This window comes from Choristoneura fumiferana, chromosome 4, assembly GCF_025370935.1.
Source record: "Choristoneura fumiferana chromosome 4, NRCan_CFum_1, whole genome shotgun sequence".
In the NCBI taxonomy this organism is placed as follows: domain Eukaryota; kingdom Metazoa; phylum Arthropoda; class Insecta; order Lepidoptera; family Tortricidae; genus Choristoneura; species Choristoneura fumiferana.
The window spans coordinates 18,772,749-18,790,378 of NC_133475.1; the positions used below are offsets into that span (position 1 = coordinate 18,772,749).

Below are 17,630 nucleotides of genomic sequence, written 5' to 3' on the forward strand. Positions count from 1 at the left end.
TCATTATAAACCCACCACAAACGGTGTAACTTTAGTATTTTTATAATAGAAAATATAGTCTTTTAAGACATAGGGTCATCATATATCAAAATATTAGTGATTATTATTCAAATACCATTCTTCAAAAGGTCTAAATCGGTCTACTTCATTATTTTTATCTCATTTGTTGTGATGTATTTGCAATAAATCAATTTTATTATAAATCTACAGGAAATGTTTAGTCTGTAATATTTTTTTCAGCGCTTAATAATAGCTCATTTAATTTTGTCAATTTTCCAAACTTGGGTCCTAAATCGATTATATAACCTCGCGCGTTAATAGTTACGACTCAGAAAGCGCCGGGCACTCCCAAGGAACGGACGTATCGCTCTGCGCTCTCCGCAAGGCTAACAACCTTTACTGCAAACACCCGATGGTTATAGCGCGTCGGCAATTGCTTGATACTTGATAAGTAATTTTACATGTTAAAATTAAATGTTTAAATTTTCGCAATTTTCACTCAAACTAATACGGGTAGATGCGTTTTACATTTCACAATATTTATTTAACTTGCCATATTAGTATGTATGTTATAGTATGTAGTGTGTAAGTAAAGTATTAACTAAATTTGACCCACTTCCCGATTTTTGATTGAGATGAAACTTTGCGTGCATGTGTGAATGAAATGACAATGTAATATTATTACTATGACATGAAGCTGATCTGATGATGGAGCTGGAAGGTAACCACAAGAACTCTGTAATAAAACGACATAACCCCATCGAGTTGGGCTCATTAGATTTGTCTTGACGAGTCCTAGGTGGTAACAGGGACAAAGGTACAGTCAGCAAATAAATATTGTATTAAAAAATAAAATGTAGCTTAAAGTTATTAAAGCTTTTATTTAACTTGCCTTTTTAGTATGTTTGTTAGTATGATAGTGAGTATGATATAAAAGTAAATTAAATCTTGTTGTAAGTAAAAATCTTATATTCTTAGATATGGGCAATAAACGAAATCATTTGGGATGAAAAAACACAGTACTCTTAACACAGTATGAGCTGCTTAGAAAAGGTTATTCATCATTATTAATTCCCATTACTGTAAATCAAGATAGAAATCTAGTTCCATAATATTTTTTTTTGTTAAATTCACTCCAAATCGGATTTACGGTTACTGTAAAATTACTGTTTTTGGTTTTAAGATAGCATTTTTTTTATCAGGTACTACACTACCATTAAAAGGTTATTTATCAATACTAATTCCAATTACTGTACATTCAGGATCAATAATAAATACCTTTTTGTGTTAAATTCAATTCGGATTTATGATAACATTACTTTCTTGATTTTAAGATTGCATTCATTTTCAGACGGAAAATAGAAACAGGCTGAAGTGTCGATATACCTAATCATGAGACTTATATAAGTCCAATATGTAAAATGTATGATGCATTTTCAACTTTAAAAAATTTGTCACAATTTTATTCAGTATTAATACTTTTGTCTAGTTTTCACAGTATTTTATTAGGTACGTACCAAGTGAAATCATATAAAATGAAGATTATTGTTTGAAATTTCTGTTACTGAACTGATTAATATTTAGAAAATGACGAGTGACGAAAGTCATTGGACTCCGTAGTCCATTAAATTAGACGCCTTACGCATTGTTAATAATCTACTCCCAGAGAAGTCGACTCCATCTGATCTCAGGACTCCATCTTAAAACCCTCGCTTCGCTCGGGAGTTAACGCACGACACCCTCGCTGCGCTCGGGAGTTAAATCTGGAGTCCTTTGTTACGCTCAGGATTCAATACCGTACCCGTGACATAATAAAGTGCTTTATCCCCGTAGTGTACAATCTACTAATAGTATTTTATGCAATTGTTACATAAAGAGGGGTCTTGAAACCATAGTGTGGTGTAAGATACCAGCGAAGTGAATATCGTTATAGCATCACACGAGTGTTTTAAGGCCTAATTATGTAAAATCTCATACAATATTTTATATACACACATTATCGCCGGGGATCTCGGAATTGCTCGTTTAAAGGTATTAGATGAAAATAATTATGAGCAATGATGATGATATATTCATTTATTTACTAAGTATTACGTGTCCTCACACAGTATACCATCATATGCGTGAGAAACATTGAAACTAAATATTTTGCGAGCACTGAAAAATTAAATTTTTATTGCCAGCTTTTTTTACTGACTGTAATTTTTATACGTTGTTGCCATCTAGGGCCAAAGTACTTGTCAAGACGAATCAAACGAGCCCAAATTCGATGTGGTTATATAGATTTATTACAGAATTCCTACGGCCACCTTCCAGCTCCATCATCAGATCAGGCTTCATAAATCATAATAATATACTGCATTGTCATTTGATTTACACACGCATGTAAAATTTTAACTTAATCTAAAAAAGCATATTTAGTCAAGTTTAGCTTCCAAAATTTTATCCATACCTACTAATAACTAACATACTAACAGGGCAAGATAAGTAAAAAGCTTGTAAGTAATAAAATAAATTATTATGTTAAGAAATAAAAATATTTCATATCACAACAAAAATTTTTCTTAATTTTACTACGACGGAAAATGTACAACGATCAAGATGTGTTTAATGTTTCGGCAACGCTCGCATCGTACGCACACAGCAAACCGTCGTAGTGTGCGGGTGAAACACGGGCCGCGGGAAGGAGATCGCGCCAGTGACGAGTTGGGACAAAATGTTTGCGCGCTCTTAAGTGCTTTGTTGGTTAAACTGAAGTGCTTTATTTTCGACCGTACATTTCACGCCAAAGGAATACGTCAGGGATCTTAAATAGAGAGAAATGTTTTACTATTTATTTGCTATTTACGGCTTTCACAGAGCGTTTGTAGCTGTCATCCTACTAGTATAACTATAGTTATATTTGTTCTGAACTCTGTGACATCAAAGTTAGCAAAGTAACTGAATTTCGAACATGCTGTTTTAAATTGATGTGGAAAGTTAAGGCAAGTTACGTACCTTGTTTTAGAATGGACGGACCCATCTCTTGTCTTAGGTATGTTAATAGAAAAAGGAGACTAAGGGGCCTAATAAGAGAATGACCAGCAGCGCTACGAGCACCAGACTCAAGCTCTGTGGTGTGAAAGGAAAGGGAAAACCACCACACTAAATATTTTTCGAAGAGAATCGTCAAAAAGTTCACTTCTGAGGCTGCAGCTCCACTGAGGCGAAAACTAGCGGAGCGGAGAGGAGACGTGTAGGGATCGACCAATCCCAACACGTCTGATGATAATAAAGCGGAGATGAGATGTGGATTCAACTTAATATGGTTGGTTGATCGCTACACGTCTCCTCTCCGCTCTGCTCGTTTCCGCCTCAGTGGAGCCACAACCTGGTGTTCAGCTGACACACAACCGCCCTGTCAAGAGTACAGCGAGTTAGAGGATTATGGCAGATGGTTGAATTATTTGTCGCATTCACAACGCATCCTCTCACATCTCTGGTGGAAACCTAACCTAAAATATTGTTTCCTGGCAGAATTCTTGCGTTTAATTTGACAGCTTCCTACGCTTTGTCCGCCCGTAAATCACCAAATATGTAAGCTCTACACAGGGTGGAAAGTTGAGATGGGGCAGCAGTACTGGGTTAAGACACTAACTTTAGTTAAAATGTTCAGTTCTTAGTTGTCTACATACTGTTTAATTTTCTTTAAGCATAAAAGATTCATATTCGTAAAAAAATAACATGCGAAAGTTTCACTTTGCAAATTCGTACCCTACAAACTGTATGGTAAAGTTTTATTTGATTTGTGGGTGTTCTAGTACTCTGACCTTAGTTGGTCTAAAGAGTTTTAATCCTTGATAGAAATGGGACCGATTGGCATTTAGAAAAAAGTCAAATCTGACGATTTTCTCGCTGACTATAATTATATTTTATCAAAAATCTGTGAATGTCGATTGTCATCACTCAAAAAGTTAGTAAAGGTCTCCTATGAGCATTTTCGCGTAGCAGCAACGGATCTAGTAGCTGCTCTTGCTGCCCTATTTCGACTTTCCACCCTGTATTTAAGTGCAAACCTGCATTTCTCCCGGATACCGTCTCTTGTCGACGGTGTGATCACTGCCCTCTGTCATGTCGGCGCCCCAGTGGAAGTGCATCTGCGATATCACGTGCCTCTCCATGAAGCAGCCACCTTCGAGATACGGACGCTCTGTCTTCCATTTGGCTCCAAGTAATACTGGAACAATTTACGTTGCTAGTAGAACTGGCCGAATTAGCCCAGCCGTCATTCCTTCATTGTATCACTTTAATGAACACTGTCAAATTACAGGCACAGGCCACCTCTCAGAACAAGAGGGCTTGCGCCATAGTTCCCACGCGGGCCCAGTGCGGATTGGGAACTTCACACGCACCATTGAATCACTTCGCAGGTTTGTGTAGGCTTCCCTCATGATGTATGTAAACTCTTTATTGTACAAAAGAAAAGAAACAAAACACAATTGACAAACTTTAGGATACTTGTACAAAGGCGGACTTATCCCTTTAAGGGATCTCTACCAGTCAACCTTTGAGTAGATGAGAGGAGTAATCAGTTAGGGTCCAACAAAGAGTGAGTTTAAGAGTAAAAAAAATTGTGGTGTGATGTTTTCCTTCACCGCAAAGCTCGTAGTAAATTTCAAATGTAATCCCGCACATACATTTCGAAAAACTCAGAGGTGCGAGCCGGGGTTTGAACCCAAACCCTCTGTTTGAGAGGCGATAGGTCAAACCACTAGGCCACCACGGCTTCTCAAATTAAGTATAGGTTCTGCGACATTACTTACTAGGTACTAATAGTAACTGGCCCGTATTAGGTTAAGAAGTAAACCAGTGCATGGGTAAGGGTTCGCCTGTCCTTTGACGTTTGGGAAAGACCTATGTCTGGAATTGGAAGTCTTCTGACTAAAATAGTGAGAATGGCTGACAAATAGGGTTTGAAATCCTAACGTCTTTTATACTTATGAATGTAACGCGAATGTAGCGGTTAAAAGCAGCCGGTGAAATTACTGGCACTTGAGGTATCCCATCTTAGGCCTCTAGGTTGGCAACGCATCTGCAATACCTCTGGTGTTGTAGATGTTTATGGGCGGTGGTGATCTCTTACCATCAGGAGACCCACTTGCTCGTTTGCCATCCAGTCGAATAAAAAAAAAAGTTCCATTCAAAGATGGTTTTTTTTGCTTTTTTAAAGTAAGTTTAAGTACTTAAAGCTTTTTTGAACTGTACAGTCAGCAGCAGAAGTAGATAAGCAGTTGAGGTCAAAATGATCTCAACGCTCTCTTATTATCTTCGCAGTAGAATCTTGTGTACACCGTTTTGAGCACTTGCTGTTGACTGTACACTAACACACTCAAACTGATTTCTTCACGTTGCAAAATTACTCAAGAAGTTTTGCAACAAAAAGCCAGTGGCAAATTAAAAAAAATTCAGACATAGCTTTCATAAAACTCAAAATCACGTCCCGGGCCATCCATGACCACTTGTTTGAGACGCCATAAGTCAAACTCCTAAGCTACAAATAGGTTCATTTCAACTTAAGATTGAACGCCGTAAAATAATACTTTGGTGTTGGCTATTTATTAATTAAATTTCTCTTCAAAAGTTGTCTAAGAAACAATTCAAATTTTGAACTTGAAATAATTACTTTATCTTGAACGATCAATTTATTTTAAGCCTATTCATATTTAGCTTCAGTACATTTTTGATGTACAAACGAGAACTGATAATTAAAGCACGCTGTCTGTCCGTCTATCAGCTCATCAACAGATTGTACTTACGGGTATATCCAGTGTTGGTCAATTTAATTTTGTGAGGGTAGACATCAAAGTTGTACCACTTGAGTTCAGGGCATAGGTACACCATAGATCCAGTGATTGATACGTCAATGGGAGATGGTAGTTGACCCTCGAATTGGCTCCAGTAGTGAAGCCACTTGAGAGTTCCAAAAGCAGGTACAACTTCTTTCTCGTCTTTCGGAGCCGCTTCTACTTCTTCTTCTGAAAATTTAAATAGTCATTTTTAGGGTTCCGGAGCCAAAATGGCAAAAACGGAACCCTTATAGTTTCGCCACGTCTGTCTGTCTGTCCGTCCGCGGCTTTGCTCAGGGACTATCAATGCTAGAAAGCTGTAATTTTTCACGGATATATAAGTAAACTATGCCGACCAATGATGATGGTACAATTAAAAATTAAAAAAACTTTTTTAGGGTACTCATACACATAAAGTGGGGGTGATTTTTTTTTCTCATCCTTCCCTATAGTATGGGATATCGTTGGATAGTTCTTTTAAAACCATTAAGGGTTTGCTAAGACAATTTTTCGATTCAGCGATTTTTTTGCAAAATATTCAACTTTAAAGTGCAAATTTTCATTAAAATCGAGCGTCCCCTCCGTCTAAAATCTAAACCGGTGAATGGAAAAATTTGAAAAAATTCAGAATGGTAGTAAGTATATCAAACTTTCAAGGAAAACTATAATGGCTAAGTTTGCTTGAGAATTATTAGTAGTTTATTAGTAAATAGCAGCCTAAGGTATAAATATACCTAAACTTGGAAGATTCTGTTTAAAATACGAAATCCTTAGAAAAATATTACTTAATTTTTTCGCAATGGCTACGGAACCCTATTTTGGACGTGTCCGACACGCTCTTGGCCGGTTTTTTTATAGTATATTTGCTTGATGGATGGAAGTTAAAGTCGCAACAGTAGCATGGCGCCGTATTTGAATCCCACCGGGTTTAGCTTATGTACACTAATACATCAAGGTGTATTGAAGTACATAAGCCTTTGCGCTCCCGATAACTATGCAGGGTGTTGACTCCGGCCGCCGCTGCTGGCCTTGCCGCGCGGTAGGACCAAGTTGTTGGCCAAGGCGCCCTTCACGCGCGCCCTAGCTACTCTAAACCATATAGCAGACTCAGTTAATCTGTTTAATTGCACTCTGAGTGAATTCAAGAGATTCAAAATGCTTTCATTTATTAGAACTAAAAAGGAAAAAACAAGCGTAGCAGTCTAAAATTTCGAGAGTTCATTCGAGAGGACATTCCCAGTAATTCTTGAAATTTAAGTTACTTAACCAAGTTTTTAGTTTCACAGTTTAAGCAGGTTTCCTCACGTCGTTTTCCTTTGTCATAAAGCGGAAGCTAAAGCTGTATGTAATTTAGAACTTAAATTTCGAAAAACTCAGATGTGAGTTCGGGCTTAAACCCAAAAGGCAACCAACGATCCTCTGCTTGAGACGCCATAGCTCGAACCACTCGGCCACCACAGCTTTTATTGCATTGTAATAATAATCCAAGTCAAAATTTGTGATGAGTAAGCTGTATTTCACTGAGCTACCAAACTAGCAACACAATGTTTTAGACTATCGCGTTATTACTAATTTTGTGATTTAAATTAGGGTTTTGTTCCGCGTACCTTGATTTTAGAAGCTCGATATTTTTAACCCCTGACGCAAAAAGAGGGGTGTTATAAATTTGACCGTTATGTATGTCTGTGTGTATCTCTGTCTGTCTGTGGCACCGTAGCTCTTAAACGGGTGGGCCGATTTGAATGAGGTTTTTTTTTTATTTGAGATCAGGTTTTCTAGCAATGGTTCTAAGACATGTTTTATCAAAATCGGCTCAGCCATTTTTGAGATATTGCACTTTGAAGTGACGAAGTCGGGGGTTTTCCAACTTTTTGTTTGTTAGGTTTGGGCACAGTTGCATGCCCATGATCACGAGACGACTAGTATAGTATAGTATAGACTAGTATAGTATAGGTACGACTACGAGTCGTCTCGTGATCATGGCGCATGGAACTGTGACGAAATATCAAGCATCTCTAAAATCAAGGTATGAGCTAGTTCGTTCATCAAAGGTATGAGCATAAAATTAGCAAAGTAGCAGATTGATAATATTAATAACTTTACCAGTTTGTTGCTGAGCAGCTGTTTTCATCATCTTGAACGAGGTGGATTAACGAAAATTTAAAAACACTGACAATTTCTTTACTTTATTTTTGAATCACGCATTAATTTAGTTTCTTATTTATCTCTACTCTATCTACATTGTTGTGACTTGGGTGAATTTGACATTTTGTTTTGGCATCAATTTGGCATCTACCAAATTTCAATAAGGCTGCAATTTGTCTAAAACATCGTTTTTACTCGACTACGGCAAAGCCAAAGGAAGAGTAATGATTTTAACAGTCTATGTATGTTTGTATTTACATATGTTCCACCGTAGTATCTAGACTAATCGTCCGATTTTAATAAATAAGGTGTCAATCAATTCGTTATTTCTGATTGTATTTTAATGCCTAATGGAAATAGGTACCAAAGTCAATCTGTACTTACCTTAAATCAACGAGGTTGTTTTATTTTGGTCGATTACCTTCGTTTTAAAACAGTAAAATAATGTATAAAAATAAATAAATTCGAATAAATAAAACCTGTTATCCGCATAAACATGTTTTGCGTACGTTTGTAATTTTACTACGTACATGAAGTTTTGATACGTATTATATTTCTTTTTGGCGTCAAGATAGCGTCAAGATCATGTCAAAATCAAACATCAACCGTTACCACAGCATCAAATTGTCAAAATTGTGCTTACATTTAACGAAAATACACCACATTAACATATAAATAGCAAATAATAAGCAAACAAAAATGAACCAATCTAACGAACCCCAAAAAACTCCAAGAACATATCCCGTAGAACCCGACAAAGAATTGTTAGTTTGGGAGAAATGGATAACGATAAGAAAAGAAGAAGCTATGAAGCTGGCCAAACAAACAAAACGATCGCCAGCAGATCTGGTAATCAATCTGGTGCAAGACGTTCGTGAAGATAAGGAGCGCAAAATTGTTTTAGAAGACGCTCAAATAGAAGAAAAAGTAGGGGTAAGAGACACATTGTGGGATCAACCTCACAGGTTGAAACAACGCTGCTATTGTGACCCAGTTTATGAGATTCATAGAACACCTGCTCAAATGGGGCAACCTCCTCTCATAGAGCATATCGGTGTTCCAAAAGATATTCAAAAAACTGAAATGGGTGTTATTGGTAACCCTGAACGAGCAAGGTGCACTTTTTTGGATTCGGATTATCACAATTATAGGGACAAACGCGAGAAAGAGCTACACGAGAAAATTGTGAAGATAGATCCGTTCAGGTAAAAGGCATTTTCTAACGTTATACTTTCTTATTACGCAGGCTCAGCGAGCTTTACCTCCAGCACTAGTTTAGCGCCACTTGTCTCGATTCTTTTTCAGCTACAAGCATATTAAAAGATGCTCTGTTTATTTATGACTTTGTTTGTTTTAATGTAGGATTATCTGTAGAAATACATACTGATTTGATTGTGAAAGATATTTGTAACGATTAAACTAAATATTCCTGTTTAGCATACGCTTCTTAACTATCTCTGAAAAGTATAGTTACCCGCTAGTTGTAGATAAATTTGTGGGCAAGACCGAGACGCTCATCATAAGTAATAAATAATGTTTACGTTTTTTTTGTTACAATAACATCTTAACATTGTTACAGACCCGAAATAGGTGGACTGATAGTAAGAGGCAAAAAGCCAAAAACGCCACCAAAAAAGCTGCCTCCAATGCCCAACATTTTAATTCATTTGGACTCTAACAAGTGTAAAGACCTTTATGGTGTATATGCAATAAGAATTAACAACACGGTTATTTATAAAGCAATTCCAGGACAAAATTTGATGCACCTGGTTAAAATGAAATTTGAACCGTGGCACGAGCAATGCACTTCATGGTCTTACTATTTCAACGTTCCAGTAAAAAGAGTCGGGAGAAGCAAATTGTACCTTCAAAATCTCGGCACAGTTACCCTTAGATACTGCTGGAAAAAGATTAAGAAACCCATCCCTTTTATACCTGAAGATACGTATGATCAAGTCTTTTTCTTCAATAAAAATGAAGATGTGCTACCGCCTGGGCAAGATAAAGAAATATTCTTTACTTTTATTTCGGACAAACCTGGTATTTACAGTGAATTGTGGGAGTTTAGTTTATGTAACATATGTTTTTTTGACACACTGGCAAGCAAACTTGTTGTCAATTTGAACGCAGACTCGGTTGAAAATTTGGAAAAAAGGCAAATAGCAGTTGCAAAACTCAAAACAGATATTTATGAAAAATCGATCCGAAACCTTGTGTATGAACTAGTAAACGACGTAGTAGACAAAGCAACTGTTACTACACCTCAAATATATCCCTACAAGAAATACTTCCTCGAAGCAGAATTATTTGTAATGAAGAACCCCGTATGCTTCTATCATCAGACGGAAGTGATGAAAATGAGAAATCTGTATGCGGAGATGAGTAACAATAAAGAATGGGACCTGTCTATAACCAGCTGGAGAGAGGCGATGTTGAAGCTCGAATACGACAATCGAATGAAATATTACGAGTTGCTTCGGATTTCACACAATGATTTCTTGAAGCCTTGGTACGAGGGCGAAAATCTTCAGAAGTCGAAGTATCGTGTTGTAAAGTTTTTGTTGGGTCAATTAGCAGACAAATTTGAGGTCGAGAGAAGTTCTATTACCAATTTATACATTCCAAGCGAGGATGACAATTCTACTGAACAAGAAATTGATCCTAGTAGTAGGCAAAGAATGGGTTCGGTAACTCGAACAAACCCAATAATTTTGTATACTATTAATAATGTGTTTTATATCCAAATGTACGAGCATGTGGCAACAACGATCGAGATGTGTGCTGGTATCCTAAGTAGTCTGGACCTTAACAGGTGGATTGAATTTGATTTCTGTAAAACGTAATGTAGTAGGAGTTTTAATGTATTAATTTGTCGACAGTTGAAATTTTATCATTATGAAATAAAATACACAATATATTATATTTTTTATAATTTTCATTTACTTTAGAGGTCCCAGACGTCGACATAATCCCTTGTGTAGGTCTTGGTGTAGGTAATAAATTAAACTTGTTGCAAAGAAATTCTCTCAAACAGCCGAGGTACAAGTTCTTCTTCCTATAATAATAATCATAATTAGATATTTCAGTAGGACAAACATTTACTACTGAGCTAATTATTGACAGACTGACCGTTAGCCAGCGTCAAGTTATTGTTACGAGTAAAAGGAACTGACCCTGAAGCTGTAAAAAAAAAAATTTTCTAAGTGTTTTCTGAATGAGGATTAGTAGAATTGATGAAGTACTTTTAAAAATCTTAATTCTCGGCAAATAAAATGTTCAACCATCAAATTAAGTTGCACATAAACTGCTTGACAATCTAAAGATATTCGGAACGTAAATGACTTCAAACACTAATTGGATCACTTTGTTTGTAGGTGAAGTGGGATCTGTTTTCCTGTTGTCTGTTTCTTGTTGGGATGAATTCTGTAAAAAAGCAAGTCCTCTTTGATGTTTGTTTGAAACTGGATTACTGTTAAATGAAATTGGATTTAATTTTGTACGAGCCTCACGTCGTCTTGTTTGTACTACTACCTGAGGTTATTATGAGCAGACGGCGAGCTCTCACAATTTATACGTGTTAAATACCTAACCTCCGTGGGGTGGCCGGACAAGAATAGCTCCCCCCCATCTCATTCCGTTGGGTGTCGTAGAAGGCGACTAAGGGAAAAATCCAGAAGACGGGCAGCAGCGTCTTCTGCGTAAACCATCAGCAAACACTGCGATCCCCAAGCCGCCTGCCAAGCGTGGGATTATGGCAACCCCCCCCCCCCCCAAATAAAAAAAATGATAGGTACAAATAAGCCGCGGCCCCTAGTCCCCGGCAGCTCCTTTATCCCTGGCCTTGGTAGCGGGCCAGGTAACGGAGGAGCAAGGGGTGCGAAGAATCTCCGGGTGATTCCTCGCTACCATCCCCACCGGACATTGGCCCTGGCCACGCACAACATTCGCACGCTGAGGACGGATGAGAAAATCATTGAGCTGGAGGAAGAATTGAGTAGTTTGCGTTGGGACATCATGGGATTATCGGAAGTCCGACGAAAGGGGCAGGATACGATAATCCTAGAGTCTGGCAACATGCTCTTCTTCCGGGAAGGAGACCGAAAGTCTCAGGGTGGTGTCGGGTTTCTTGTCCGCAAGTCCCTCATTAATAACGTGGTAAAAGTCGATAGTGTGTCGAGCAGGGTAGCATACCTGATACTCAGAATCACCGATAGGTATTCGTTGAAGGTTATCCAGGTGTATGCGCCAACCTCGACACACCCTGACGATGAAGTAGAGGCTATGTATGAAGAAATCTCTCAAGCCATACATTCCTCCGAGACATACTTCACCGTTGTTATGGGGGACTTCAATGCTAAGGTGGGCACTCAGAATGGCGATGAGTTGAGAGTGGGGCCGTACGGTTATGGGCAGCGGAACCAAAGGGGCCAGCGGCTGGTCGACTTCTTGGAGAAGGAGGAGCTCTACGTAATGAACTCCTTTTTCCAGAAGCGACCATCCAGGAAGTGGACGTGGATCAGAAATGAGATTGACTTCATTATGACGACCAAGAAGCGAATATTCAGTGATGTCTCTGTGATCAACAGGGTGAAAACCGGAAGTGATCATCGTATTGTCAGAGGCACACTGAATATTAATGTGAAGCTAGAACGGTCACGTCTTGTGAAGTCCACGCTCCGTCCTTGTCCTGCCCAAATCCAGAACCCCGAAAGCTTTCAACTCTTATTGCATAATCGCTTCCAGTGCCTAGCCGAATGCAAAACAGCGGACGAGATCAACAACGGGCTGGTAGAAACTGTTCAGGCCGTGGGGTCCCAGTTCTTCAAGACTCCGCGCCGGAAAAGACCTCAGAAGCTCTCCAATGAAACCATTAAATTAATGGAACTTCGGAACGAGATGAGGCTGCAATCTTCAACTGACATGTCGGAATATGGCAGACTTAATAGGCGAATCTCAAAATCCATGCGACACGATGTGCGTGCCTTTAATACTGCACGTATTAAGGAAGCAATTGAGCGGAACCAGGGCTCTAAAGTGTTTGCAAAGAATTCGTCTATTGGGAAAAGCCAAATGACTAAGTTGAAGATCGACGATGGCAGTATCATCTCATCGAAACCGGAGTTGTTGAGAGAGCTCGAAAGGTTTTACGAACAGTTATATGCCTCGACACAGAAGCCCGTTGTAGGTGCAGCTCAAGATACCAGAGCTAAACTAACCCGTCATTACACTGAAGACATCCCAGATATCAGCCTGTACGAGATTAGAGTGGCTCTCAAACAACTTAAAAACAACAAGGCTCCGGGGGATGACGGAATCACGACAGAACTTCTGAGAGCGGGTGGTAAACCGGTACTTGTAGTCCTCCAGAGGTTATTTAATTCCGTCATACTCGAGGGTACCACGCCGAAAGCATGGCACAGGAGTGTGGTGGTGCTCTTCTTCAAAAAAGGCGACAATACCTTATTGAAGAACTATAGACCCATCTCACTCCTGAGTCATGTATACAAGTTGTTTTCGAGGGTCATTACGAATCGTCTCGAGCGAAGATTTGATGATTTCCAGCCTCCCGAACAAGCTGGATTCCGTAAAGGCTTTAGCACCATAGACCACATTCACACGCTCCGCCAGATTATACAGAAGACCGAGGAGTATAATCGGCCACTATGTTTAGCGTTTGTGGACTATGAAAAAGCCTTCGATTCAATCGAGACCTGGGCTGTACTGCAGTCCCTTCAGCGATGCCATATTGACTATAGATACATCGAGGTGTTAAAGAGTTTGTACAGCAGCGCCACTATGTCGATCCGGTTGCAGGACGAGAGTACACAACCAATCCAACTGCAGCGAGGTGTGAGACAGGGAGACGTTATTTCTCCGAAACTGTTCACAAATGCGTTGGAGGACGTTTTCAAGCTCTTGGACTGGAACAGGTTCGGCATCAATATCAACGGCGAGTACATCACCCATCTTCGTTTTGCCGATGATATAGTCATAATGGCGGAGTCGCTGGAGGGGCTCAATACTATGCTCAGTGACCTCAGTATCGTCTCCCAACAGGTGGGTCTTAAGATGAACATGGACAAGACTAAAATCATGTCAAATGTCCATGTCACACCCGTGCCGGTTATCGTTGGGAACGATGTACTCGAAGTTGTTGACCACTATGTTTACCTTGGACAAGTTGTCCAGTTGGGTAGGTCCAACTTCGACAAAGAGGTCGCCCGAAGAATCCAACTCGGATGGGCAGCGTTCGGGAAACTTCGTGATGTCTTCTCGTCCAATATTCCGCAGTGCCTGAAGACTAGAGTCTTCGACCAGTGTGTGTTGCCAGTGATGACTTATGGCGCTGAGACGTGGTCCTTAACTGTTGGCCTCTTAGAGAGGCTCAAAGTCACGCAACGAGCTATGGAGAGAGCTATGCTTGGAGTTTCTTTGCGCGATAGAATCCGGAATACGGAAATTCGTCGAAGAACTAAAGTCACTGACATAGCTGGAAAAATATGCAAATTGAAGTGGCAATGGGCAGGCCACATCGCTCGAAGAACAGATAACCGTTGGGGGAGAAAAGTCCTCGAGTGGCGACCACGAACCGGAAGACGAAGCGTTGGCAGGCCTCCCACCAGGTGGACTGACGACATCGTGAGAGTAGCGGGAAACCGGTGGATGCAAGTGGCAAGTTGTCGTTCATTGTGGCGTTCTAAGGGGGAGGCCTTTGTCCAGCAGTGGACGTCTTCGGGCTGATGATGATGATGATGAAATACCTAACACACACCCAAACGACAAGAGGCTTACATCACAACACAATCAATAAACTAAAAACGATTAGGTCGCGAGTGAGCAAAGGAATTGTTTTTAGGATCAAAGAAAGGAAAAAATTAAAGCAAAACTTATGAATGCAAGGAACTCAGACAGAAAAAAACATTTTTAAAGCAATTTATTTTCTTGCAATGTTTCAAGTAACGAAGTTAAACATGTTACTTGCTAAATTTTACAAGAATCTAAAATTGGCTAAGTAGCTCTGTTTCTACTGAAAAACCTCAAATTCCCTTCTTACTGCACCTCTATCATACCTACATACTCAAAATTTCAAGTACGGTCGAGGGCATATTATATTTATGTTTGTTACCATGACTATATATCTATGTATAAACCTTTATGCCACTAACCATAAGGTCGATGTATACGTATATTTGACGCTATGTCTGTATACGAGTAGACATTTATGTCCTTAATTGTCCCTAGCTGTTTAGTTTTAGACTGTGCGCATTGCCTTTCTGTCAAGTTACTTTAGATCTGTGGCGCTCTTTGTCGAAATCCGTTATCTGTCTTATCCACATATTTTCCATGATGGTGAAGATATCGACCGACATCAAATTAAGCCGAAAAATGTTTGAAAGCGGAGCACCAATTACATAATTGGGTTCAAAGTAACATGAACATGTCCAAAGGCTTTCGAAGTTAATTGTGATTAAGTGTTAATGGTAACCCGGCTGAATTCATTGTTTTTATTTGGCTCTAGGCTTGAATGTACTTTAAAGAATAAAGTTTCAGAGGCAATATTTTAGCTTGGCAATTTGTTCTCTATTTTTATCTACTGATACACTGACAACTGACTACAAAAGTTCAAGCAAAATTGAAAATGAAAAAAACCATGACGGTTAAAGATAGTAAAAAACCGGCCAAGAGTGTGTCGAACACGCCCGAAATAGGGTTCCGTAGCCATTACGAAAAAAAAAAAACAATGTACGCGTGCTGCAGCAGCCACCGAGTCGGATTGCTCCGGGAATAAGGGCTAAGAATTAGCCCGAAACATGTCGAGCTAAACTCGATTTAAGACGTAGGTACGTCGGTTATGCGATTTTATTTCATGCACGTGCTTGCTGCTGCAGCCGCCGAGTCGGCTACGAGTTAGCTAAACTCGATTTAAGACATACGTCAGTTATGCGGTTTTATTTAAACTTTTAAGTGTACTCTTATATTTTTTTTATTTTTTTATATCCATTATACCTTGTGGAAGAGCGGGGTCCCCTGACACAAGCATTGTTTTGCTTAAAAGGTGGCCCCAACCTTGTTCTATTGTAACAATGTATTATTTAAACCAATATATTTTTTTCTTTTATTTCATTTAGTTCGATTTGAAAATTATTTTTGTTGGTAAGGGAATAGTTCTAATAGAGATAGCTATATAATATGTCATGAAATCGAGTGAATCCCGGAAAAATCAAGCAAACTCTTCTAATACTCGCATGCTCAGCACGCGGTATTTGCTTACCATTTTAGAGCCTAAGTTTTCTCGGTTACAAAATACGTCTCGATCGCGTTCGCGTTAAAATCACAATTTGTATGGAAACACGAACATCACAAACGTTCCACTAGAGGCGCTGTTCGTGTTTCCATACAAATTGAGATTTTAACGCGAACGCGATCGAGACGTATTTTGTAACCGAAAACTTACACTAAGGGTACAGAATATGCGAGGGCCAGACCTTTGGTATTTTATAAAGGTGAAAGTATTGAATGATTTGGCAGCAAACAAACAGTATAGATTAAATTATGGATAGTAATTTTGAATTCTGGCAGTAAACCGACAATAAAGCTTGCAATTTTTTTTATTGTATTTAGAAGTTTTCATATATTTTAAATACTCAGCATACTTTTAGAAATCATGTTGTCTATGACCAGACACTTAATTAGAACGGTTGCTACTACAAACCCCTACCAGACACTGCCAGATACTTTTATACTAGCTGTTTTCTGCGATTCCGTCCGCGTAGAACTATCAAAAATAGTCTACGTCCTATTCTCAGATCTACCGAATATACACAAGAAATTTCATAAAAATCGGTCAAGCCGTTTCGAAGGAGTTTAGTTACAAACACTGTGACACGAGAGTTTTATATATTAGAAGATTTGAACAGATAATGCCAAGACAATGTTAGTGAAGTTTATAACACAATATCTAACACAACACAATTAAAGTAATGATGTCCGACAAAGGTGAACCTTTAGGGATTGTTTGTTATGGGCAAGAATATGGCTAGCATGTAACAGAGAGTTGGGAAGATCTCGCGAAACAGAGACTGGAATGGCGCAGCTCTGTAAATGAGGCTGTCGCAAATTTTGACGCATCGCTTGATACAACGTCTTATTTAAGACCCGCAAGACCCGCCTGAGACCTTCCTACACTTACACGTATAATGATGGTCAATGCGCGCCCTGTAATAGGACCTTTAATTTGGTAATACACAGCAACAAGAACACAAGTTAATTAAAATACCGTCGGTTTTGCAATATATTGACGTCGAGGACCGATTACTTTTAAATCCATAGCCACTTGGCCCAGGCCCCAGCGCAATGTAACGAAATTTGCCCTATCAAAATATCTCGCACTGTCGCAATTCCATTCTCTAAGCTTTCCAAGCAATTTTGTTTGGTTAGTAAGTGAGACCTTTCCGTGTAGGCGCCTGCGCCGCAAACAACAATGTCTCAACACCAATAAATTAAACATACACATTGGATTAACTTTCCGGAGATATATCGCACTCCCAGACCAACACCGCATCAACTCAAAATCACACCATTTTAATTTAGACTTAAATCAAATTTCCGGAAGGTCTAAATTAAAATGGTGTATTATTTTGAGTTGATGCGGTGTTGGTC

General features: G+C 39.1%; 3 protein-coding genes across 3 annotated transcripts; 2 read left to right on the forward strand and 1 right to left on the reverse strand.

Annotated features, from left to right (window-relative positions):
* Nucleotides 1-4,043: 4,043 nt before the first annotated feature.
* LOC141427210 (putative carbonic anhydrase 5) lies at nt 4,044-8,080 on the reverse strand. The gene is made up of 3 exons (XM_074086436.1): nt 7,929-8,080; nt 5,796-6,014; nt 4,044-4,216 (listed from the first exon to the last, which is right to left on the reverse strand). Exons 1-3 carry the CDS (start codon nt 7,957-7,959, stop codon nt 4,044-4,046), a joined length of 423 nt encoding a protein of 140 aa, XP_073942537.1. The 5' UTR covers nt 7,960-8,080.
* A 502-nt stretch (nt 8,081-8,582) lies between these two features.
* Nucleotides 8,583-10,892, forward strand: LOC141427094 (MYCBP-associated protein). Its single transcript, XM_074086326.1, has 2 exons — nt 8,583-9,175; nt 9,550-10,892. The coding sequence occupies exons 1-2, from the start codon at nt 8,670-8,672 to the stop codon at nt 10,811-10,813; spliced, it is 1,770 nt and encodes a 589-aa protein (XP_073942427.1). The 5' UTR covers nt 8,583-8,669; the 3' UTR covers nt 10,814-10,892.
* Nucleotides 10,893-11,736: 844 nt separating this feature from the next.
* On the forward strand, nt 11,737-14,728 carry LOC141427095 (uncharacterized). Its single transcript, XM_074086327.1, has one exon. It carries the CDS (start codon nt 11,754-11,756, stop codon nt 14,709-14,711), a length of 2,958 nt encoding a protein of 985 aa, XP_073942428.1. The 5' UTR covers nt 11,737-11,753; the 3' UTR covers nt 14,712-14,728.
* Nucleotides 14,729-17,630: the final 2,902 nt, after the last annotated feature.